At 40.7% G+C, this 24,371-nt stretch overlaps 1 protein-coding gene across 6 annotated transcripts in view; it reads right to left on the bottom strand.

The window, feature by feature from the left end:
- APP (amyloid beta precursor protein) overlaps positions 1-24,371 on the bottom strand; it is a 287,707-nt gene that overhangs the window by 94,656 nt on the left and 168,680 nt on the right. For 2 of the 6 annotated variants that reach the window (XM_061134302.1, XM_061134303.1), the window contains exons 7-9: positions 17,262-17,429; positions 14,593-14,649; positions 1,165-1,298 (exon numbers count right to left, since the gene is read on the bottom strand). In XM_061134302.1, coding sequence (XP_060990285.1) covers positions 1,165-1,298; positions 14,593-14,649; positions 17,262-17,429 — 359 coding nt within the window. The remainder of the gene's footprint in view (positions 1-1,164; positions 1,299-14,592; positions 14,650-17,261; positions 17,430-24,371) is intronic. The other 4 variants (XM_061134304.1, XM_061134305.1, XM_061134306.1 and 1 more) reach the window with 2 other exon arrangements.

Here is a 24,371-nt window from a genome sequence, read left to right as displayed (position 1 = left end):
TCATTCCATCCTAAAGGAAATCAGTCCTGAATATTCATTGGAAGGACTTATACCAAAGCTGAAGCTCCAATACTTCGGCCACCTGATGTGAAGAACTGACTCATTAGAAAAGACTCTGATGCTGGGAAAGACTGAAGGCAGGAGGAGAAGGGGACAACAGAGGGTGAGATGGTTGGATGGCATCACTGACTCAATGGACATGAGTTTCAGCAAGCTCTGGGAGTTGGGATGGACAGGAGCCTGGCATGTTGCAGTCCATGGGGCTGCAAAGAGTTGGACATGACTGAATGACTGAACTGAACTGAGCACACATGCACGATTTTAAAAAAACTGGGTCTGCAGCCCAGTGTAGTGAAGAAAGCATTGTACTAGGAGCAAAGGCTTGGATTCCAAATGCCTCTCTGAGAAGCCAAACTCTTGAACCTTTATTGCATTATCTATCATTTATAGGACTAGATGACTAATGGGATTAGATCATTATGATTTACTTTGGTTTTAAGCTCTTATAGTCTTATGAATTAACTCTGTAAGAAACGTTCGACTCAAAGTTTATTTCATACAAAAATATTCAACTTTGCTAAAGTACATTTTAAGGGATTTAAATTTACGACATCATGGTTATAGGACCACCCTAAACACAGAATGACAAAACCATCAAGAAAGGTGTACACACAACTTAATTTGTGCCAACAAAATTTTACTATAGTGCTATAACAGGATCTTTCCTAGGTGGCAAGTTCAAGGAGAATGCAAAAAACCCCAAATTGGTGCCCTTATGGCAAACACTTAAAATGAAAATATTATGTCTTTAAGATCTGGATAAAATTAAAGCCCCTTACCCCAGGGGGCTTCCCTGGTGGCTCAGTGGTAAAGAAACTACCTGTCAACGCATGAGACAAGGGTTCGATCCCTGGGTTAGGAAGTTCACTTGGAGAAGGAAATGGCAACCCCGTAGCCTTGCCTGGGAAATCCCATGGACAGAAGGAGGCTGGTGGGTTACAATCCTTGGGGTCACAAAGAGCTGGACACGATTCAGCGACTGACCAACAACCACCACTGACCCCTGGGCATTCATTAGTCATAGGGCCCCTGGGGAGACAGAGGCAGAGGCAAATCCAGATTTCCCAGCAGAGGCAGGGCTAAAGGATGGAGAACCACACGTACCTGGGACATCCTCTCACGGTGCTTGGCCTCCAGCCTCTCCTTGGCTTTCTGGAAATGGGCGTGTTCATTCTCATCTCCAGGCGTCTCGAGATACTTGTCAACGGCATCAGGGGTGCTCGCTGCTGTTGTAGGAACTATAACACAGAAGGAAAGAAGGTTTAAGGAGAGTGACTGAACAACCAGTCATTTCAAAAGAAAGCCTTATTTTCTGATTATTCCAGGACAAAGAATTTAGTAAAGAAGCACAAACAAGATGTTAATGCTGTCTAAGAGACCATGAGACATTTTGCAGCTCAGTACAGGTGTCTTTCACCCCTTTTTAAGGAAAATCTTCAAAATGGTCCTTTTTTGTCATTATAATGTCTTCAAAATTCCCTGCAAAACAAGCATGCATAGAGCAAAAACAGTTGGTATGTAACACAGATATGCTGCAGCAGATCCTTATGTCTTAGGACAGTAATGTTTGTAATCCTGAAAGTAAACGGTGGTATCAATACCACACCTTAAGATTCCTGAAAAAGGGCAAAGAAATCTCAAAATCAGTGTATTGCAGAATAACTGCACCTCAGAATGAAGAAAATCCTACACTAGATTTTAGATATCTGGTGAGGAAGTATCTGAAACCTTACTGAAAAATTTATAAATGTCAATACATTCATTTTTGAAATCACAAAAGGAGCTTTCTGTCTTCACAATTTGGCAACAGTCAACCAATTCATTACGCCAGTTGTCAAAAGGAAAATTGATTTCTATTTTGAATTCCACTAACACTGCTGAGGGATATTCCTGAATTGCAACACATACTGCTATATTATGTGGAAAAATAAATACCCATAAAATTGAAGAATGTATGTACTATAAAGCAAAAATGTCTGAAACTCATGAGCCGAGTAAATTATAATGCCTATACCAGCAGTTTTACAAAAAATCAGTAATGACTAGTGAGAATTCAGAGCATTTATGAGCTTACTGAAAAAAAGAAAACCCAACATGAAAAGAAAACAAGATTTTGATTTAAAGAAGAAAGCATGCTCAACCCGAAAAATGAAATTAGGTGTTTTCACTATATTCTCAAGCCAAATCAAGTGTTTTATTCAAAAGATTAGTCAACCATCACCAATCTAAGTATTCTTCTTCCCTAATCTTACCTGATTACTTGACTATTATACTTGAGATCTAATATTCCAAAAAGAACTTAAATAAGAAGAATTAACTGCTAGCTCATTTTGAAGCTAAACAGTAAGATAAGTGTCTTTTACACATGTTTGGAAGATTGCAGGCAAAAGAAGAAGTGTGGGCAGAAGATGAGATGGTTAGTTGGCATCACCAACTCAATGGACATGAGCTTGAGCAAACTCGGGGAGATAGTGGAGGACAGGGAAGCCTGGAGTGCTGCAGTCCATGGGGTTTCAGAATCAGACAGAACTCCATGATTGAACAACAAAGGGGAAAAAAACATGTTCCCATCTAAAGGCTCTAAAACAAGAAAGCTTTCTTGTTATGTAATTAAATAATGAATCTAATCTTAAAGAGAGAACTATTCATTCTTATTTCTTCCCTTCTACTTCAAAAACTGTGTAATAATTCCTTTTTAAAAAAAATAAAAGCAGTTTAGTTGTCAATCCAGATGTTTTTCTGAAGAGGAAGGAAGGAGGCAGGGCATATTACTGGAATTTTTTTTTCCCCAAAATACCAGGGGATTTTTTAGTCGACTGGTCTGAAATTGGCAGAGGGTATACGTATTGAAAGACATCGGCCCCCATCTTCTGTGCAATAGACAAGGGAGCATGTATTCAGCCACAAAAAGAAAGGAGGAAAGAACACCAACTGTGTAATCGGGCACACCATGATTTCAATCGCAGCTTGACTTAGTCTTTCTTAGATGAGCTGTGACCCAGGGCAAGTAACTTAAGCACTCTGTGTTCCAGTTTATTCATCTATCAAGCAGTGACAACATGCCGTCGCATCAGGAGTGCTGGGAAAATGAGATACCGTACCACGAGTCTGTCACCCCACAGAAAGCGTGGTACGCAGGGCGGTCCATTCACGTTAGCACCCTGCCCTTCTCCTTTGCTCACTGCTCCATCCTAATTCAAATCTTAGCACTTATCCTAACCACAGGAAAAACCAGCTAATTTTATTTCACATCTACTGAAAATGAACTACACATAGGACTGTGAAGTACCACGGAGAGGAAAAAAAATATATGTACTTTTCTAAATAATCTTCAGTATGACCTGTGTAAAAGGCTGAAATTACTAAAAATGTATCCTAATTTTTAAGATGGAGAAATAATTTTCAATTAAATATTTTTTGGTTAAAAAACAAAGGTACATGTTTTTCAGCATCAACTTAAGCAAATCGATATGCATGTCATGTTCCCACTTGACACGGAAGTGGTATTTAGCATTTTTCCCAAGGTTTTAATCATTTTCTCATTTTTGCTGATAGCAAATGAGAACAAGTTAAAGTTCTTTTGGCATAGTATAATCTGGCAGAATGATATGATTAGGCTAACTGTATTTCACATTTTGGATAAATGAAAATGTATAACGGTTTAGGGTCATATTCACAGATCAAGATAGCCAACAGTTGTAAGGTGCTGTACCCACAGCAAGGCAGCCTGTTTGGAAAACTGAAATTGTAAAAGTTACAAGTAGGAAGTAACTTACAGTTTTCTCCAACTCTTATAATTTGCAGATCTACTGTTTCATGGAAAGAGAGAAACACTAAAATCTGAGCCCACTGTAATCTTATTAGCCTAAGTTGAAATGTAGCTTTGCAATATTAAGAATTAAAGAATAATAAAGAAACCAGCAAGCAAGTTATATTAATGGGATGAAAAATATTTTAAGTATTAAAACGAATTTTGGGAACAATGAAATAAATACAAATCTTTTATTACAAATGTATTTCATTTAATTGAGGAATATTTCTCAGTAAATCCTTGTTGCTGGCCCCTGATACTTCCTATAGTTTAGGATTTTAAGAGAAGCTGTCTTTCTTTCCATTTCTTTTTTATTTTTTGGCCATGCTGTGGCATGTGGGATCTTAGTTCCCCAATCGGGAACTGAACCTGTGACCTCTGAAGTGGAAGCTCAGAGTCCTAACCAGAGGACCACCAGAGAATTCCTTCTTTTAATTTTTAATTCAAACTTCTTAGTCATTCACACTTGCCCTCCATCTCAGTTGTTGTAAGTCATTGGAAATGTCCTGTACTCACACCAATCAGAAATCAGATCACTGTCTAGGCAAGGAGAGAAGAATGAAGTTACATCTTCATATTTTAAAATGAATGTAGTATACCGTTATCACTGCCTTGCAGCTGGTGAGGAGAAAGGGGAAAATGTTTTAAGCTTGTTCAGAGAGCTCAGCATCTATGGCCTTAAAGATTTTCCTACATCCTGCAGACGTGGTCACACCAGGATTGGCCGTTATTTTGTGATCAAGCCCACGGTAGGCCAGAGACGTAACAGGCACGCAGGCAGGGCAGGAAAGCCTGTGCCCTAATGCCCCTGCTCTTTCAAGGTGCTTCCTTTGGGGGAAGGAACATCAAGGAGTGCCAGGGATGTTCCAGGCCACAGGGGAACAGGAAGCTGCATGTCACTGGTCACTTAAACCACTTTGGAAAATAGACACTAACTGGAGAGTTTATTTTTGCTGCATTTTTTAAAAAAACAACAACAACAACAAAAAAAAACAAAAAAAAACAGAAAGCAGTTACCCTGTTCAAAGACCTCTGAGATTCCTTAAAAACTGTGATACAGGCTCAGATTTTCAGGCTGGCCAAGTAACAATACCCTCCGTTCATTAGTGTCTGCTGCGCTAGGGACTTTACATGGGTTCTCATTTAATGGGTGGGGAGGAAAAAAAGTTAGCCTGTTATACATTTATTGTGTAGAAAGGAAAGACTATAAACAACATACTCACTCACATCCCCAGACACACACACAAGTAAGTCTGAATTCAGGATTGGGTAAACCATGAAGAGGCTATTAAGTTAATATTTAAGCAGTAAGGGGCTAATCCATTGACATGTCTAGGGTACTGGAAAGGGTTTGGTTTGTTAATGAACAACCTGTACTGGCAAAAGATATGCTTTGTTATGATAACCACTAGCCTATTTCCTAACAAATAGTTTCCTACTCTGAACACTACCTGGTGGATGACCTCCAATCAGCGTTCAGCGGCAGAAGTAGGGCTATGAGAGAGGTCAGGAGAGAGCTCCTTGAGCTTGAATCTGAATGATCTTTTAGCCTGTGGTCTCTTGGTCTATTCTCCCTTCTGCAGAAAATCAGACTTAACCATCTTCAGCTCTAACTTTTGACCTCCAGCTGCCAAACCATTAGCAGCCCACTCAATCATGTGCATTAGGCATTTAACTTTTAAGGGACCTTTATATTGCTTTTTCTTAGTGTAGTCTCATCACAACTTCATAAAATATAGTTATATTCCTTTTAATGCTAAGAATGGGTGTCTAAAGTAATACCAAATAAAAACACACAACAGAAACGCAGTTTCGATTCATAGCATGTTACTGCCGCAATCTGAAACATCCTGCTTCCAAAAATTCAGTGGCATTCTGGGTGAGAAATGCTTTCAATATAAGGTTCACGTTGTTTTTCTTTTTTGCAACCCTGGGAGGTTTGAGGTATCCGAGATTTCTCGGACGCATAGCTGCTGGGATGTAGACTCAGCTGTCTCGAGTGTGTGCCTGTTCATTTCTTTATTCCTCCATTCAACAAATCAACAAATATTACAGCCCCTAAAACTCTTGGCAGAAACCAATGAGTGAAACAAGACCCTTTTCCTGGTGGAGTTGTATTCTAGTGAGAGAACAAACACCACACACACACACACACACACACACAGACAGTATTAATCACACTGCTACAATGTGATCTGTGTTGTGAAGAAAAAGAAACAAGAGCAGGGTTGAGGAAAAACAGGAGAGCCAGGAAGGTGGCGTGGGGAAGACTGGCTCAGTCTAACTGACAAGGTGAGGTTAACACTAAGAGCTGAACTGAAGTCTTTTTTCCGAGTTACCCGCTGGAAGAACAGGCAGAGGAAGCCACTAGCGCAAAGGCCTTTGGAGGTGAGTGTGCCTGGCAAATTCCAAGAGGAGCAACGTCTATGTGACCAGAGGCGAGGAAGCAAGTGAGACAGGGGGAAGGGGAAAGGGGACAGACTATGAAAGGCCTTGAAGCCACGGTGAGGACTGTGAGGAGCCCCCGTGGGCTGGGTGGAGGAGAGAGGACTGCGATGAGGTGTTTTCAGAGGATCGTTTCAGGGACTTCGCTGGTGGTTCGGTGGTTAAGACGTCACCTTGCAATGCTGTGGGTGTGGGCTCGATCCCCAGTTGGGGAGGTAAGATCCCACATGCCTTGGGGCCAAAAAACCCAAAACATAAAACAGAAGCAATATTGTAAAAAATCAATAAAGATCTTAAAACACGGTCCACATCAAAAATAAATAAATAATAAAAGGACTGTTTGGTCTGCTAAGGGACAAAAGCAGAGGGTGATCTTTCAAGAGAATTAATAAAAGATGAAGATGAGATGGCTTGGCAAGTTAGCTGGGAGGTGGTGAGGGGTTCTCACGGAAGGTACCCCCAGTGCCCACACACAGAGCCGTGAGAAAGGGCACAGGGTTGCTTCCTTTTTCACCCCCGAACGCCGTTTCCTAAACCACAGGGAACCTAATACTAAAGGTTAGTATTGTTTTCACATGTGGGTGAAGGTTCATTTCAGTTTTGATAACGATGCATCCATGCGTGTCATTTCCAATTCACGCTGTAATCTCCTCTGGTAGCATCAGCCACAGCTCTATTTTTTGAGGGGGTGAGGATGGTGGGGGAGGAAAGCGGATTTGCTTTCAGTTTATCACAAACTCTGGTGCTGCACCCGATGTTCCTGCCACAAAAATCCACTGCCATCATTGGTGACATGGTGCCAATGAAAGATTTTCATCCCTGTGTTTCCTCTTAGAAAATTTAATAATTTAAATGGAAGTTGCTTCAAATAAAGATGCCTATTGTCTCTGGATGTGGTGGGTGTTGTTCAGTTGTTAACTCCTGTCCGACTCTGCGGCCCCATGGACTGCAGCATGCCAGGCTTCCCTGTCCTTGACCATCTCCGGGAGTTTGCTCAAACTCATGTCCATTGAGTCAGTGACGCCATCCAACGATCACATCCTCAGTCGCCCCCTTCTCCTCTTGCCCTCAGTCCTTCCCTGCATCAGGGTCTTTTGTGATCAGTCGGCTCTTCCCATCAGGTAGCCAAGATGGGATGTGGCAGAGATCCCTTTCTTAGCACAGATGGAGAATCCCTGTGTCAGGGACACAATCAAATTTAACTGCAAATGCACCAAATGCTCATTTTAGTTCTGAATTTGTAATCAGTGCATAATACTCCCTTTCGTATTCATAGTAAAGACAGCAAGAACTGGGTATCAGAGACATCGCCCTGATCGTGAAAAACTGCCCTGATCATTTTGATAATCATTCATTTCCTCAATCTCTAGGGGTGACATGTAATTTTAAGGCTCAGGAAGAAAAGAAGAAACCATCTTCAAACACTAACAACTATGACTACCTCTCTAAACAGATACCCATGAATGGCATTTAGTCAATATATAAATGTTAGATTCTAGCAATAAAGTCTGGTGGGTCTCCTTTCATCAGCAAAAAGGCAATTTATCTCTGTAGCATTGACAACCCAAGATAAAAGTAAATTAAGACCTACACAGTCACTGCCCTATCACTGAAAATCCTATTTTATATGGACCTAGCAATGCAATCACACGAACTGGCTGTGATTTATATGATGGGTGGCAATAAGGATAATTGATATATAGGGAATAAAAACCTGTAAAGGAAGATTTGATGCAAAAATTTCATCTCACAACATGGCAGAGTGTATAGACTGCCACCCCAACTTTAAAAAAAAAAGAAAAAAGTCTATTTCTCCAACTGCAAAATAAAGAAAATCCCTAATGCCTTCTAAGCTCAAATATTTATCAAGTGCTAGTTAGATGAGACATTTATAATGTGCAAATAAAGTCTGTGATCCTTACATGTGATACTGGACTGTCTACAAGAAAAAAAAAAAGAACAAAGGCACTTGCACGGATATGCCCTGGTATCACGCTTATTTTATAGTCAGTGCAGTCATAGTTGGCAGGTTATCGATGCATTGTGTGGACAGAAGGTAATAAAAACGTTATCTATGTTGTGTTTACTCTAGTCAAGCTTCATTTCTTTTTTATGTCTTATGGACATGTACTGATGGGGGAACTTTGTCAAATATGTGAACTGAGATGAATGCTGGTGTGATTTTTATTAATATCTACATCCTATTTAGCGCAATGCACCAAAACGTAAGAGCAAGTTCAAGTCTGAATCTGAAAACCATGTGTGAAGTCACAGCAACATTCACCGGCATTCAGGATGTCTTAAGCTTCAGTTACTGTATTTTTGTCAGCTTGTCAGAGCTAGGCTCCGTTTTATTCACGGTGGACCATAAAGGGATGACCTGCCACAGTCACGTGATGCTGGGTAGATGAGTTCAAAAAGTCAAGATCTTCAGTATTGTCCACTTTCATTGAGACTGTCGATCCCTGGGTCAGGAAGATCCTGGAGGAGGAAATGGCAACCCGCTCCAGCATTCCTGCCTGGAAAATCCCATGGACAGAGGAGCCTGGTGGGCTACAGTCCATGGGGTGGCCAAGAGTCTGACACGGCTGAGTTTGATGCACACAGCCGTGACAGCCGATAGAATTCTTAACCTCTATGGAGGTCTTCAGGATAAAACTAGTTTCAGTCTACATCAGCCTCTCACAGCAATCCTTCCCTTCATTTGTGCATTTTAGTTTATTTAATTCTGGCACATACTTAAGTCTCATCATATTGATAAAACTGTCAACTTATTGAAGGCAAGTATTGGGTTAACTTTGCTGGTGTCCCTCGAAATTAGAGTTAGCAGCAACATGTCCCAGGCTTAACAGGCTTATTAAACCAGGGGTGGGCCTGCTGGTCTCTTTTGCTAAATAAAGTTTTACTGGAACACAGCTGTATCAATTCATTTACCTATTGTCTGAGAATGCTCTCACGCTATTACTGCCAAGTTGAGTACTTATAACAGAGACCATTTGCCTGCACAACCTAAAATATTGACTTGCTGGCCTTTTACAGAAAATATTTGCTGACTTCTTTATTTTCTGAATTTCATACAGCTTTTATTATGGTAAAATACACATAACATACTATATACTATTTTCACATCACTTAGAGGTTAATTTGTATGATATTTGTGATGGAACATAATGTACATAATTTTTATTTTATTTATTTATCAAACTTTTCATTTTATATTGTGGTGTAGCCAATGAAAAATGTTATGACAGTTCAGGTGGATGGCAAAGGGACTCAGTCAAATACATCCATGTATCCATTCTCCGCCAAACTCCCCTCCCATCCGGGGGGGTCACATAACATTGAGCAGAGTTCCTCGTGCTATACGGCAGGTCCTTGTTGATTACTCATTTTAAATACAGCAATCCCTTTTCCCCATTGCTGACTCTTATTAAGCTATCCACTTCTTCTTTGGAAAGAGCAAAGGAAGAGAGCACACATATAATGCTTCCCTGATGGCTCAGTTGGTAAAGAATCCGCTTGCAATGCAGGAGACCCTGGTTTGATTCCTGGGTCAGGAAGATCCGCTGGAGAAGGGATAGGCTACCCACTCCAGTATTCTTGGGCTTCCCTTGTGGCTCAGCTGGTAAAGAATCCACCTGCAATGCAGGAGACCTGGGTTCGACCCCTGGGTTGGGAAGATCCCCTGGAGAAGGGAAAGGCTACCCACTCCAGTTATTCTGGCCTGGAGAATTCCATGGACTGTATAGTCCATGGGGTTGCAAAGAGTCGGACACAACTGAGCAACTTGCACTTTGCACTTTACTATTCTTAGTAAATGAGATTTTAAAAAAAAATGCTGGTTTGCTGAGCAAATCAATTGTTTTCAATCTTAGGGTTTTTCACTGTGATAATTTGGTGGAAAAAAAGCACTGCTTTTATCCTAACAATTTCTGGATACCAAAGATGTGGCTTCTCATACTTGTCAATGGAACAGAATTTATTGGCACTGATGTGACACATAATTTAATGCACCATTGTGTCTTTTAATGCTTTTAATTGTTTTTAATAATGCTTGGCAGTTTCATAAAAAACATCAGAGTTCCCTTAGTATTAGAGAATGTGCTAACAGGAACTAATACTTGCTCTTTCACAATCAGAAGAACAAGAATGGTTAAGAACAATGTTTCAAGTCTGGCCAAAGATGACATAGCCTTGGCGTTATGACAGGGCACTGCAAAGCTGGGACTAAGATAGCACCTTCTATTCAAAGGCCACACAGTAAGTGCCTAAGGCAATAACCTCAGAGTTTGGGGACAGTGGTTTGGCCTTATCTGATATCTTCCAATTCCTTTTATATTCTCTGGAAGTGTAGTAGTCTATTCTGTGCTTTCTGGATTGTTCTGATATGCCTAGAAATCAATCTTTTCCTCTCCCCCCAATCCTGCATGAGGTCTGACCTAAAGCTTTGCACAGACTCTACGGCCATGAACACGATCCCAAAATGCAGCTTAGATGTCAAGTAATCTGTGTAGCAAGGCCACATGGCCTCTCTACAGATGGCCCTTCTCTAGTATAAGTTGGGATTCTATGAAACCAAGATGAAACAGAAGAGGTAAATCATGCACACCTCCAACCCAGGGGTTTGCTGGTTTATTCTCTGCTTCTCCAGCAGTGCTTACACTGAGGTAGAAAACTCAGAAGAGCAACTGTGACCTTTCCCTTGCACACGTGTGGTCAGTCACTTTAGTTGTGTCTGACTCTTTGTGACCCTACAGACTACAGCCCACCAGGCTCGTCTGTCCAAGGGATTCGTCAGGCAACAATACTGGAGTGGGTTGCCATGCCCTCCTCCAGGGGATCTTCCCAACCCCCAGGGATCGAACCCGCATCTCCTGTGTCTCCTGCATTGCAGGCAGATTTGTTAACACTGAGCCAGCTGGGAAGCCCAACTTCTCCCTTAACCTGCAAATACGGAGAGCTAGGATAGTGGGCTAACAAACTGATTTCATAAACATCGTTGAGAACTGCAGGCTTCTGACATTCTGACACTTCAGCAACGCCCTCAAGTCTATGGAAAGTTTACCTGTTTCCACCAGCCTGGTTATGTCTGAACTCAGATGTGGGCAAAGTACTAGTCTAAGATCAGGGGTTCTCAATGGGGTGGCATTTTGTCCTCCCCAGGGCACATGTGGTGAGATGTAGAGACATTATTAGTTATCACAGTGGGGCTGGTGTCACTGCCATCTCACAGGTAGAGGCCAGGGATGCTGCTAAACATCCTCTAACCACAGGACAGCACCCACAATGAATTAAATGACCCCAAATGTCAAGCGTGTTGAGGTTGAAAGACCTTGAGTTAGATGTCATCTGTGCCTCAACCCCACCTTGGGGAAGGGGCCAAAGATGAGCCATGGGTCATTCTCTTTGGCCAGACCCTTTGGTGCAGCTGGCTGACCAGAAATTGGCATGATACTCTTTGAGATTAAAAGCATCTGCTTGCCTTTTGAGATGCAGTCTGATGAAAAGAACACTAGGGGAAAAAAAGATCATACTCTCATGTTTGAAACATAAACTTATCAATAAATATTTAGGCAGAAATTTTATTGTTCATAAACCCTGCACTGGGCCAAGTGAATGTGAAACCTTGGCATCATGCTTAACCCACAAAACCCAGGTTTCATAAGATTTTTAATCCCAAATGGGAAAGGGATTTTTTAAAGGATTCAAATCCATAGATTTATGAGTCAAATGAAAGTTCTTAGCCTCAGGTCTCTACCCTCTCTACTTGTAGTTTATTATTTTTAAAGACATATTGCATTTTTTTCTTTATTTTCTGCCTGCATTGGGTCTTCACTATGGTGTGCAGGCTCTTTCTAGTTTTGGCATGCAGGATTAATTGCCCACTGCATGTGGCATCTTAGTTCCCAGACCAGGCATCAAACCCACGCCCCCTGCATTGCAAGGTGGTTGTTTAACCACTGGACCAGCAGGGAAGTACCTCTAATTAGGGTTCAGATGCTCATCTATGATAACAAAACCCAACAAATCATCAAGTGTCTCTTAAAACTGCAGTGTTCAAAAATGGTTTTTATGACCAAAATTTCAAATCTAGGAATGCCTAATTATAATAACAGGAAGTCTTGATAAGAAAATGACTGTATTCATAATGAAGACCATCACACTTTTTCTCCACACAAGCAATCGTCTTATCAGTTTAACTGAAGAGCTTTTTCTAGCTCGTTTCACACTTATTATTTGACTAGCAGCAACTCAGACTGGGAAACCTAGAAGACCACCCACCTTTGTGAACCATGATGTCCTCCGATTGGCCCCAGGTTGGTGAAGAGGCCAAGAGCAGGCCTCAGCTGTCGAATCAAAGGGGCCTGTCCACCTTTCTCAGTTTGGTGCATTTTCTCTAACTCCAGCCTGCTAACTGCATTTGACCTCCAGATGACCATGAGTTTTTCAATTCAAATGTACAGCTTTGCTATAAATAAGAGTGCAGAGCTGTGCAGGCTATAAATAACTAGAAATTATATGCTTTCTCCCAGCTCTTCACACAAGCACTGCAAAACCCTTCACTTTCAATGACTGAACAGCCTCTGTAGGTAGACAAGAAAATATAGCTGCCCAAATTACCTCACCCTCCTAGAAAGGAAAGGTGTTAGGATCCCAAACACAGTACAAGTAGATGGAAAAAATGACTGGGAAAGAGAAAATGACAACAGATTGCCAATGTCTGCTGCGAAGAGTTGAGAAAACAAGTACTCCATGAAAAGAAATTTATTGAACGATGATGTTCATTCCCAGTAATGAATAAAAATAGAAAAAGATAATCTTTTATATGCTTAAAGTGATAAAAAGTGAAACAAAGTAAAAATAATGACTGCTTTTGTAAAAGGGTGGGAAAGATTAAATTTATTGATGCAGGCTGTATTCATGGCATTTAGGAAAAAACGATTTTAATATTTGTCAGCCATTTCCCACAATTTTCTGTACTCTTAAAATGTGGTTCTGAACTTCAAATGTAATTTGGTAACCTAGCAAACTGTCAGAAACGGCTGGCCATTTGGAGCACAGGTCATAGCCACAGTACCATTTAGGTTTTAAACCTGGGCCTGCCACCTGTGACGCTATGATGGCTGGGGACAAGTCACGGAGTTCCTAAAGCTTCATATTTTTTCTAGTATGCACAAAGGAAATGATGAAAATGGACACAAAATTCCCAAGAAAAGAGATGATCTAAGAAAAATGCCTTATAAAATGCAACACTCCTTGCAGCTCAATGTACTCTCAATCTCACAATATAAAATTTATAGTTTAAAAAAAAAATCTATAGTCTTTCCTCATCCTTCTATGTCTAGCCACTTGCCATACTTTCAACTAAAATTTATCTTTTTAAAGACAAGATCATTAGCTTCATCAATTGTGAGACTAGATTTTTTTCAGGATGATAAAGACAAATGCTAATTTTCACTGTATCCAAGCTACAACCTCAACTGTGTCTTTCCCTCCACCAACCACAAGCATCAGTGGTTTCTATCACCCCTAATCTAATGTTGGATGAATCTGTTTTGGGATATAATCCAAATTTTAAATGAGTGATTATGTATTTGACACCACATGTTTTAAACAAAGCTAAACAGATAGGCCAATTGAAATCATCACAATGCATTGATATTATAAGGCAGGTTGACACAGCATTTCTTTATAAAGTGCTTTCTCTGCATCTTAATGATGAAATCAGAAGTTGGGCACGTCTTTCCCACTAGTGGTGTATTCAGGGAGGGGAAGGAGAAGTCTTGGATTCTAGAAGTGACCGTTCACTTCCTAAAGCCTAACAGCTGTCTGTAAACACACATACTTGAACCCTCTGCATACATATTAGTCCACATAGTTAGTACAATGCATGCACATTAAATGCTTAAATGAGTCACTTATACACACGGGCTCTTGCTAAATCATAGCATCTTGTGAGCTTTAGGAAGTAAAATAGTGATGCCAAATAAAACACAAAACAAGGCTGTATAAACAGTATTTTATAAAACCATATGAAATAAAGAGGAAACTGATTAGAAATAGCAAAAGCCAGGTCAAAGCTCTTAGCCTGACACTGCAAGTTACCTGGCAAAATCAGATGGAATTACAAGCAAGGCAATGGAAATAAACATTTTTGTTAAAAGATAGGTGTTCAAGAAACACAAAACCATGCAAAGGTGAGGATGCTGGAGCTACAATCCAGCCATGCAATATACTTCTCCCTCCTCCCTTCCGTCGAGTGAATGACAACATACGTTTAACAGGATCTTGGGGAAGAGGTTCCTGGGTGGTCTTGAGTAAACTGTGGGACACTATGGAGAAAATAAGAGAATATAACTAAAAACAAAAATAGAAACATGGGAATGATGGATGAAACTCAATGACATGATTCTACTGACCAAAGGAAAAAGCAGAAACAAAAACATTGACTTAAAAACAAAAATGAAACAAATATCCTGAGTTTGGGCCATAGCACTAAATAACATGGAACCAAAGTAAATATACAAACATAAGATATATGTCCACAAGAACATCATGGACCGTGGATATTCTGTCTCTGATAGTACATCCCAGTACCCCGTGGAAGCATTTCTTGCTCCCATCTACCTGCTTAGTGTCAGCATCAGCAGTTCCCACCCTTTCTTCATGGTATCTCCATTCATTTCACCATGCTAAGGGCAGCCCTGGCCCTCAGTTCTGGCTATTTGTTGAGGCCTTTACTGTCCACTTACAGTCTTTTTGTCCACTCTTCTGACTGACTTTCAGCCACTCTTATTTGCTTTCTTGACATTATTACTCTATAACCCGTCTCCTTTGAAACTAAGTACTGACCACTTGTCCATTATACCTTTGTTGGGAGCATTTATCTTTTGCAAATTTCTTGGTAAAGAACGTGCCATCCCGAGATTCCATCTGATCTGTGATGCCCATGGCTCTGGCTCCCAGTCTGAGTTAACTCAAAATAACCAAATGGAGATGGTGTGCTTTGAAGGTAACAGTAGGGTTTTTTTGGGGGTACGGGGGAGCACATAATTTCTAATTTTTTTGGCGACACCTGCAGTATGTGGGATCTTAGTTCCCTAACCAGGGATCAAACACGTGCCCCCTTCAATGGAAGCTCAGAGTCTTAACAACTGGACTGCCAGGGAATCCCTGATACCTTTTAATTCTTGAAGCAAATTCTCAACTATTAATAATTTTTAAAACCCTCTTTCTTATTATATGTATATGTATATATTTATATTCCAAAATGGAAATACACCCCAGGGAAAGGGGGAAAAAAGTTGGACATCTGCCAGGAAGTCTCCCCCCAGCAGGGAAACCAGTTAGAATCACTGTAACAAAAGTCCTCTGTTCACCAGGCTCCAGGCAACAGAATCCACCACGGTCCTCCAGGTTACCTGACCTAATTAACTTTTTTGTTTGAAACTGAAGAAAGGAGTCTTCTGAGCTGGAAGCCACAGTCTTCTCTTCAGAGCCAGAAAAGAAGCCTTCAGAGCTACCAGGTCCTACATCTGTTCTCCCAGCGAGTAGAAGGGGCGGCATCTCTCACACAAGAGACCAACAGGAACTTTTCCAGTAGATTCCACTTATACTGGACTTCACAAGACAAGGTCTTGATGGTGCAGGCCCTTTGTTGTTTAGCGTAATTCTATGATCACACTGGGAAACAATTCATATCATCCCTGGGAATCGTATGCAGGAAATGGTGGCTGTCACCCTCTCCAGAACCATGCAAAAAAGGCAGGAGTCTCTCAAAAGAGAAATGCACACTTACTGAGTTTCACTTTTACTTTATCAAGTTGAGTAATATTCCTTGAGTAGATCACACTCTCTCCTCATGGAATAGAAAGATAGATACATACATAGGTAGCTACACAGGTGGATAGAGAGAGAAGATACACAGGTAGACAGATAAGATAGATATGTATAGATAGATACATAGGTAGATAGATAGACAGATAAGATAGGTAAATAGATACATAAGTAGTCAGATAGATGGATAGATAGGTAGATAGGTAGATAGGTAGGTAGGTAGATAGGGAATTTAATGTGGAAGGCTGTTGAGAAGAACAGAGGTCCCACATGTTTGGTCTGTCACCTCCAGAAAACTACCTCTGTGGAAATGGTATCAACCTGCATATAAGTCATCATGACTTCATTTATTTAGTCCCCTGAGTTATGAAAAACTTAAAGAGGAAGAGAAAAAGACTTGGCAAATTGTATTTCCTGAGTCTTATGTCATAGAACATTTCTAATGCTAAGTCAGGAGTTTTCTTCCTTCTATTTCCAAGAGAAGACATGAAAACTCCACGTTGCAAATATCCCTGTGTGAGCTTAGGGACCACTGGGTCATCTCTACCCTCTGGCATCCGATGTGCATGCCCTCTACTCAATCCGGTTCCCTCCATAAACATCACGTGTTATGAGACGAAGCTCAGCCCAGGCAACACAGCTTGCCAATGCAAGGGGTGGGGGGCGGGCAGCGCCATCAGCCGGGCTGCCGGTGGAAGCCCTCATCTGCACGTGGAGCACACATGCAGAGAGCCGAACACAAAGGTACACGGACAAACGCAGGGATACACTGGCAGAAACAGCGGAGAAGACACAAGGGCAACTCCAGCTTGGCTCAAAAGAGAAGCCCTCCAGAGTCCCTCGAGATCGCAAGACGGGAGGCGCCACAACTAGTGCGAGATACACACCCAAGGCCATGCTTTTGATTCGAGAAAGACGGAGATGTGTGCCCAGGATGGAACGTGCCCGGCGATTAGAGAACTCGACAGAAACGAGGTTAGTGGGAGCAACACACCCCACCCCAACAACCCCCTTCGCGAGAACCAGGAAAACCAGTCGGTTATAGAGAGCAGAGTCAGTGGCGAGAAAAGACGAAAAAGGCGGCCAGGCTGGAGGGAGGTCCACTTACTGACGCTGCCACACACGGCCATGCAGTACTCCTCCGTGTCAAAGTTGTTTCGGTTGCCGCCACATCCGCCGTAAAAGAAGGGGGCGCACTTCCCTTCAGTCACATCAAAGTACCAGCGGGAGATCATTGCTCGGCATGGCCCCGTCTCGGCTTGTTCAGAGCACACCTCTAATCAGAGGAGACGTGGGGAACCACATTTAGCAAGAAAAGGTATGGCTCGCCGTTCGCGCGCACGCGTTTATTCTGCTTACGCGTTGGTCCTCCCGGGGTTCCCAAATGCAACCCGGGGCATCTGCCCAACATTTCCCGAGGAACTGAGTAACGACCTACTAGGACTTTCAGTTCAGTTCAGTTCAGTCGCTCAGTCGTGTCCGACTCTTTGCAACCCCATGAATCGCAGCACGCCAGGCCTCCCTGTCCATCACCAACTCCTGGAGTTTACTCAAACTCATGTCCATGGAGTCGGTGACGCCATCCAACCATCTCATCCTCTGTCGTCCCCTTTTCCTCCTGCCCCCAATCCCTCCCAGCATCAGGGTCTTTTCCAATGAGTCAACTCTTCGCATGAGGTGGCCAAAGTATTGGAGTTTCAGCTTCAGCATCAGTCCTACCAATGAACACCCAGGACTGATCTCCTTCAGGATGGACTGGTTGGATCTCCTTGCAGTCCAAGGGACTCTCAGGAGTCTTCTCCAACATCAGGACTTTAGGGAATGGCAAACCCACTCTAGTATTCTTGCCTGGAAAATCCCATGGACAGCGAAGCCTGGTGCAGGCTACAGTCCATGAGGTCTGCAAAGAGTTGGACACGACTGAGCGACTTTACTTTTCACTTTCACCAGGACTTCAGAATTACTTCGGAAACAAAGCATCACAGGCTCCTTGGGTTTAATCAGTGTAGCTCCTCAGTACTAATAAAAAAGACTCCAGCTACAGGTGAACAGAGCTTTTGGCTGCCTTTGGATGACTATCCAGTGCCTAGACAGCATATTAAAAAGCAGAGACATTACTTTGCCAACAAAGGTCCGTCTAGTCAAGGCCATGGTTTTTCCAGTGGTCATGTATGGATGTGAGAGTTGGACTGTGAAGAAAGCTGAGCGCTGAAAAATTGATGCTTTTGAACTGTGGTGTTGGAGAAGACTCTTGAGAGTCCCTTGGACTGCAAGGAGATCCAACCAGTCCATCCTACAGGAAATCAGTCCAGTACTCTGGCCACCTCATGTGAAGAGTTGACTCATTGGAAAAGACCCTGATGCTGGGAGGGATTGGGGGCAGGAGGAGAAGCAGACGACAGAGGATGAGATGGCTGGATGGCATCACCGACTCGATGGACATGAGTCTGAGTAAACTCCAGGAGTTGGTGATGGACAGGGAGGCCTGGCATGCTGCGATTCATGGGGTCGCAAAGAGTCGGACATGACTGAGTGACTGAACTGAACTGAAACATTGTCTGCATGTCAAAACAATTCTTCATGACTTCTCTTTGAAAATAACTTCAACTTTAAAGGTGAAAGGATTGTTGTATCTGGTAATGATGGCAAAAAGTTTATCCTTGTGCAAACACCTGATTGTTTTTCTTGAATAACCGACTGCCTTGACTCTCCTAATTCAAATTACATGTATTTTGAATGTGGTCTAGTTTTCAGAGAGAGAGAAAGTCAGCCTGTTCACTGACTATATTTGAAAACATATATAAAACCTGTGACTATGACTTAGAGTTGATTATGTTAAGTCTAATTAAAGATGAATTTGTACCTTGGCAAAAATAATTTCATACAATAGAATATAGGCAAACCACAATTTGTTAATACAAATCCAACACTGTTTTTTACATTATACAGCTTACCTGCTAACAAGACTTGTCACCCTCCCCTGAATCAGGTTCATAATCCCTGGCTGACTGAAAGTGTAGCAACCTGTCCGATTCTATTTGTAAAGTTACTGCAATTAGAATTTGAACTCTACCTCCTTTTTTGTTAGAAATAAAAACAATTTTCCAACCCAGTTTGTGCCCCACCTAGCTAGGCTTATGGAGAGCTTGCTGACACCTGAGCACACTCAGATGTCTTCTTATCTTAGTTTTATTAACATGTCAGGGGGAAGCACCCTTCTTCTAAAAGATAAAAGCCATGCACAACAGTAAAGAATCTGCCTGCAATGCAGGAGACCCAGGTTCAAGCCCTGTGTCGGGAAGATGCCTTGGAGAAAAGCATGGGAACCCACTCCAGTATTCTTGCCTGGAAAATTCCATAGACAGAGGAGCCTGGTGGGCTACAGTCCATGGGACCACAAAGAGTCACACACAACTGAGCAACTAACACTTTCACACTTTCATGCATAATGCAGAGATGCTTATTAACATCCCTCATAGCTCAGTCAGTAAAGAATTGGCCTGCAATGCTGGAGAGCCAGGTTCGATTCCTGGGTCGGGAAGATCTGCTAAGAAATGATAGGCTACCCACTCCAGTACTCTCGGGCTTCCCTGCTGGCTCAGCTGGTAAAGAATCCGCCTGCAATAGGCCTGGGCTCAATTCTTGGGTTGGGAAAATCTCCTGGAGAAGGGAAAAGCTGTCCACTCCAGGATTCTGGCCTGGAGAATTCCATGGGGACTATAGTCCACGGGGTCACAAAGAGAAGGACACGACTAAGCAACTTTCATTTTCGCATTATTCAACAAACTGATCCTCATCAATTACTCAAAGATCTACCATGTTGACCTAAAAGGAACTCCTGCTTTACTTCTCTATACACACCACTCATTGCTCCTTCCAGTCAAGGGAAATGGGTGGCAGCAAGATGGGAAGCTGCTGCCATCCTGATGATGTCAGCAGAGCAGGCAGGGGAGTGAGCACTGGCCCAGAAGGCAAGTGTCAGGATCTCTGCAGGCCCTGGGTAACAGATATGTGAGGTGATTCTGGCTCTCTCTGGATGGTTTTAGGATGGAAACATCGGACTCCAGGAGTATCAAGTTCAGGGTCACCTATCAGTCAGGTCATTGCATTTGGTACAACTCCTTTCACAGTCCATGCTTGCCAAGCCATGAGGTGTTGTAGTTAGCTCTCTGCTATATGATAAAAACCTGGCAACCTGTTGACACAAGTATTCCATCCACTTGGCAATTTGGTTTCTCCCCCCAGTTATGGAACTATCATTCTAACTTACAAAGGGTTAAGTTAGTTTTGGTGTAGGTGGGGTCTGATCACCTCTGAGTTACTGACAAGGAGAATCCGGGCTGCAGAGCTAGAAGCCACATGCCGTTCAAGTGTGGGATCCCTGCAAACCACAGCCATCCGCTGGCTCCACTCCTGGATGTTAATTCTCTTTCTCAACTGTAAGACGTAAGATTGGCTTTTCCCTCCTTCTCCTTTCTTTCTGGCAGTGACTAGAACATCACCTTCCTAGAGCAGTAGAGCTGATTTCAGAGGGGACTCGAGTGGAATGGATCACTTTTTATGTCTCACTCATCATTTCTACTGTACTGTAGGGCACACAAGTGATGATCTCTGACCTTAGCTCTAACCCTCCCCTTTACAAAAGAACTGTCCATGTAAATGAAAAGAGAACCTTTGCTTAGTCTGGGAGAGAGTGAGAGGTAGGCATGGGCTCTGCCCTGGGGAAGTATTATGTAATGCTTTTACACAGGGTGTCAATAAGTATAAAGGAGATGGCCAATCACTTTCCCAAGAGAGTGATTGAAAGGAGCAACACATTTGGATTGAAGAAATGTTAAGTGATCAATGTCAAGTTCATAGTTGTGACACTGCTAAACGGGGAAAACTGGGTGAAGACTATTAATTACGTCTTCCTATTGATTCCTTCGCTGCATGTAAATCTATGATTACCTCCAAAAACTGTACACGGATCAAAAAAACTCACATTAAGAAACATATAAGAGGAATGTTTGTAGCTCAGTCTGCCGTAGAATTCTAATCTTGTCTCTTTCCCTGAATCGCTTACCGTTTCAGAGTAAGTTCCCTGAAGGGCTACAAACTTCAGTTTTAGAAACTGTTCTTTAAATTCCTTTCTAGCAATGAGAAATTATCAGGAAACCTATCCAATTAAGATCCCAACAAAGTAAAACAATTTTAAAGAATTAGGTCTGAAACATATAATTTGAAATCTGCATGACTAGATTCAGAGAAAAAGAAATCTTGAGACATTTTATTTTATTGTATTTTTCAAGAGACATTTTAAATGCTTATGTTTACATTATTATTTTTCTGAATATAAAACTTCCTAATCTATGGGAAACACTGAAAAAATTTAGTGAAAAATGTGTTTCATATTTATGACTATAATCAGCCAGTGGAAAATTATTTATAAAATTCTCCACTAAATATAGAGCATGTAAAATCAGACCTTATGTAATGGTCACCTCAAACAGAATTCATCTGAAAATGAAAACCGCAGCTTCCTTTTCTCATCCTCATTCTCTTCTCAAAATCTAAGCTAAGAAATGAAAAAATACACATTTTTAAATTATTTGCTAAATTTATTTTTGAATTTCAAGTCACCTTTGTTTCTATTCTAAGTAAATGTTACATATAATAATAAAGGAGAAAATTCGCCCAGAATTGAAGCAGGGATAATTTTCAAAGAGAATGTTTCAAGTTAGGTAGAAACACAGGAAAGACAAATATTTAAGGAACTAGAATCTCTGTTTATTCATATTTAATTCTTAAACTTTTAAGGCTATAAATAGGTTTCCTAGTATTCACCTAGTGTGAATACTGCTGGCAGGGAAGGCTCATCTCTTTTTATAAAAGCTCTATTCACCCCTCCAGACAAATACCATTTAATAAACTGAAATGCTAGTGTATACACAGCTGTATGAGTTTATGTACTTAAAAAACAAGCACTCTACATTTTATATTTGATATTTTATATCATTTTATATTTTTTTGTAAGGTAGATCCTTGCTGAGATTTGTGCTGGTTTCAACGCCAAATCCCATTATCTAAACATCAATACTATACAAATACAATATAGAGGCAAAGCTAGAGCTTCCTACATTATATAAAATGATTATGCAATTCACTGTTCAAACTATATTATGCTTAACCACAAATAATTAACTCTGAATAGATGTCAAATTGGAGCAAAATTTTTTGTGGACGACCAAACTTAGAAAGCTAATTTTACACTTAAAAAAAATTTAACATGAAGACAGCTGTGAAAGTGGTAGCTAGAATGGAAAGAAGATTTTCAAGAGTACAATTACCATAATGCCTTCTTAAAAAGCAGAGTTATCAGATTAGCAAGTAATTTGCTTTAAATAAAGTACTAAATAAAGGATAATATCACAATGCAAAGCTTTTTATTATGATTTTATTTTAATAACTGAATTTCAATTATTCTCAGACTCTAGAAATGTATGTGCCAGAAAACTGTGCATTACAAGGAATGCATAAAATTTAAATTTACAAATTTTGAGAAAGTAAACACTTGAATAATCAATCAAACTACAGAGTTACTTATAGAAATCTAGGAATTAAATACTCTGACATTGTATAAAGAAAGGAAAAACCCAACGTAGCGTAATTCCTCCATATGATGCAAGAATATGGACACAATTAAGGTTCATTTACGTTAAAAATGACATATCTTGCAGTTTTAAACTGGAGTAGGAAGGGCAAATATATGAAGACAAAATAGTTTGGTTTTGTAACAAATCACCTGCTTAATGTTAACAGTAAAATAAAATGAAACAATGACAGGAGTTTAGAAATCTACAAAATATGCTTATCTTTAATATTTCAAGTAAATGTTGAATTATCTGCCTAATTATTCAATCCATTAATAATGAAAGTGGTTGACCTCAATGCTGTTTTATAACAACTTTACTTTTCAGCCTGATTAAATTATTCCTACAATTTTAATATTACAGTAGGGTGAAACATCATGAGGCTAAGTTATTAGAATCCATCTTACAGTCTGTTGAAGAATAAGTAGGCAAATTTGTGTTTGACTTTTATAGTTGAAAATTTTACAAGTCAATAAAAACATTAGAAAACAAATTATTTTTTAAGAGTGTATTTTTTGTAACAACGTGTACTTTTGATGGGAAAGAGAATTTATAGTGTGCTTGCTAGTAGATATAAAAAACCATGTCCAATAGAATATTCCTCTAATCAAGCAATAGTTATCAGATATTTATTACCTACTAATCATATTTTACTAATAGAGGCATGTAAAATTAGGCAAGCAAATTTGAACTAAATCCTTATGACAAATCTCACTTAAGCCACAAGTATGGGTTGAAATATATAAACAAATGATGGGAACAGCTGTGCATGGTAATAAAATCACTGACTCAGTACGATATGACGGGAGCCAATTTGTCACAAAGTGTCTAGAAAATATCTGCAACTGGCTTGCCTTCTACTGAATTGTGTTTATTCTCTAAGGCTACCCAGTACATGTGTCATTCCAATTATATCCAATCTGATTCTCACATACCTCCATGATGAAAGATTAGTTATAAAAATGCCATTTGAAAAATACTTGTAAAGTGTTAGACTAACAATACTCTTGCTGGTGAGCATTCACAAAAGGGCACTGCTATTTGTCCTAATTCCTTTGTTTCCCATTTATTATAGGAATAAACTTATTTGTCATCAAGCTGCATGGTTCCTCTGAAGCACAGCACAGTATTACAAGAAGCTCTAAACTTGGATAAGACAAAAGCCCATGTCCTTTGCTGGAAATAACAGGAAATTACTTTTCTTCTTTGACTGAGAGGCAGGTATGCTGCAAAATCTGATTGTGTGTCCCAAAAAACAGAAAAATTAAACACTGTTTTATAGTGTTTGTCAATTTCTGTGGTGTAAATACTCCCACCATTGGTATTACAAGCCACCAATGGCTGTGGCTCACAAAATTCCTCAATATTTTAATAATCAGCTTTTAGCAGGAGTCGGTTATATCCCATCCATGAGAGAGAACAGGCACAGATGAAACTAGGAACAATTATGTAGGTCCAGAAATTGTAAGGATTTTCTAATTTGCTTGCTCATGAGAGTTGAAATTTCACAACATTACTCTGTAAGTAGACATAACAGGATTCTTTCATACTTGGTGACATTTGATAATGTAGTAAGAATAATAATA

The sequence above is a fragment of the Dama dama genome, chromosome 31 (genome assembly GCF_033118175.1).
Source record: "Dama dama isolate Ldn47 chromosome 31, ASM3311817v1, whole genome shotgun sequence".
NCBI classification, from domain to species: Eukaryota; Metazoa; Chordata; class Mammalia; order Artiodactyla; family Cervidae; genus Dama; species Dama dama.
This window is presented reverse-complemented; position numbering and strand designations above follow the sequence as displayed.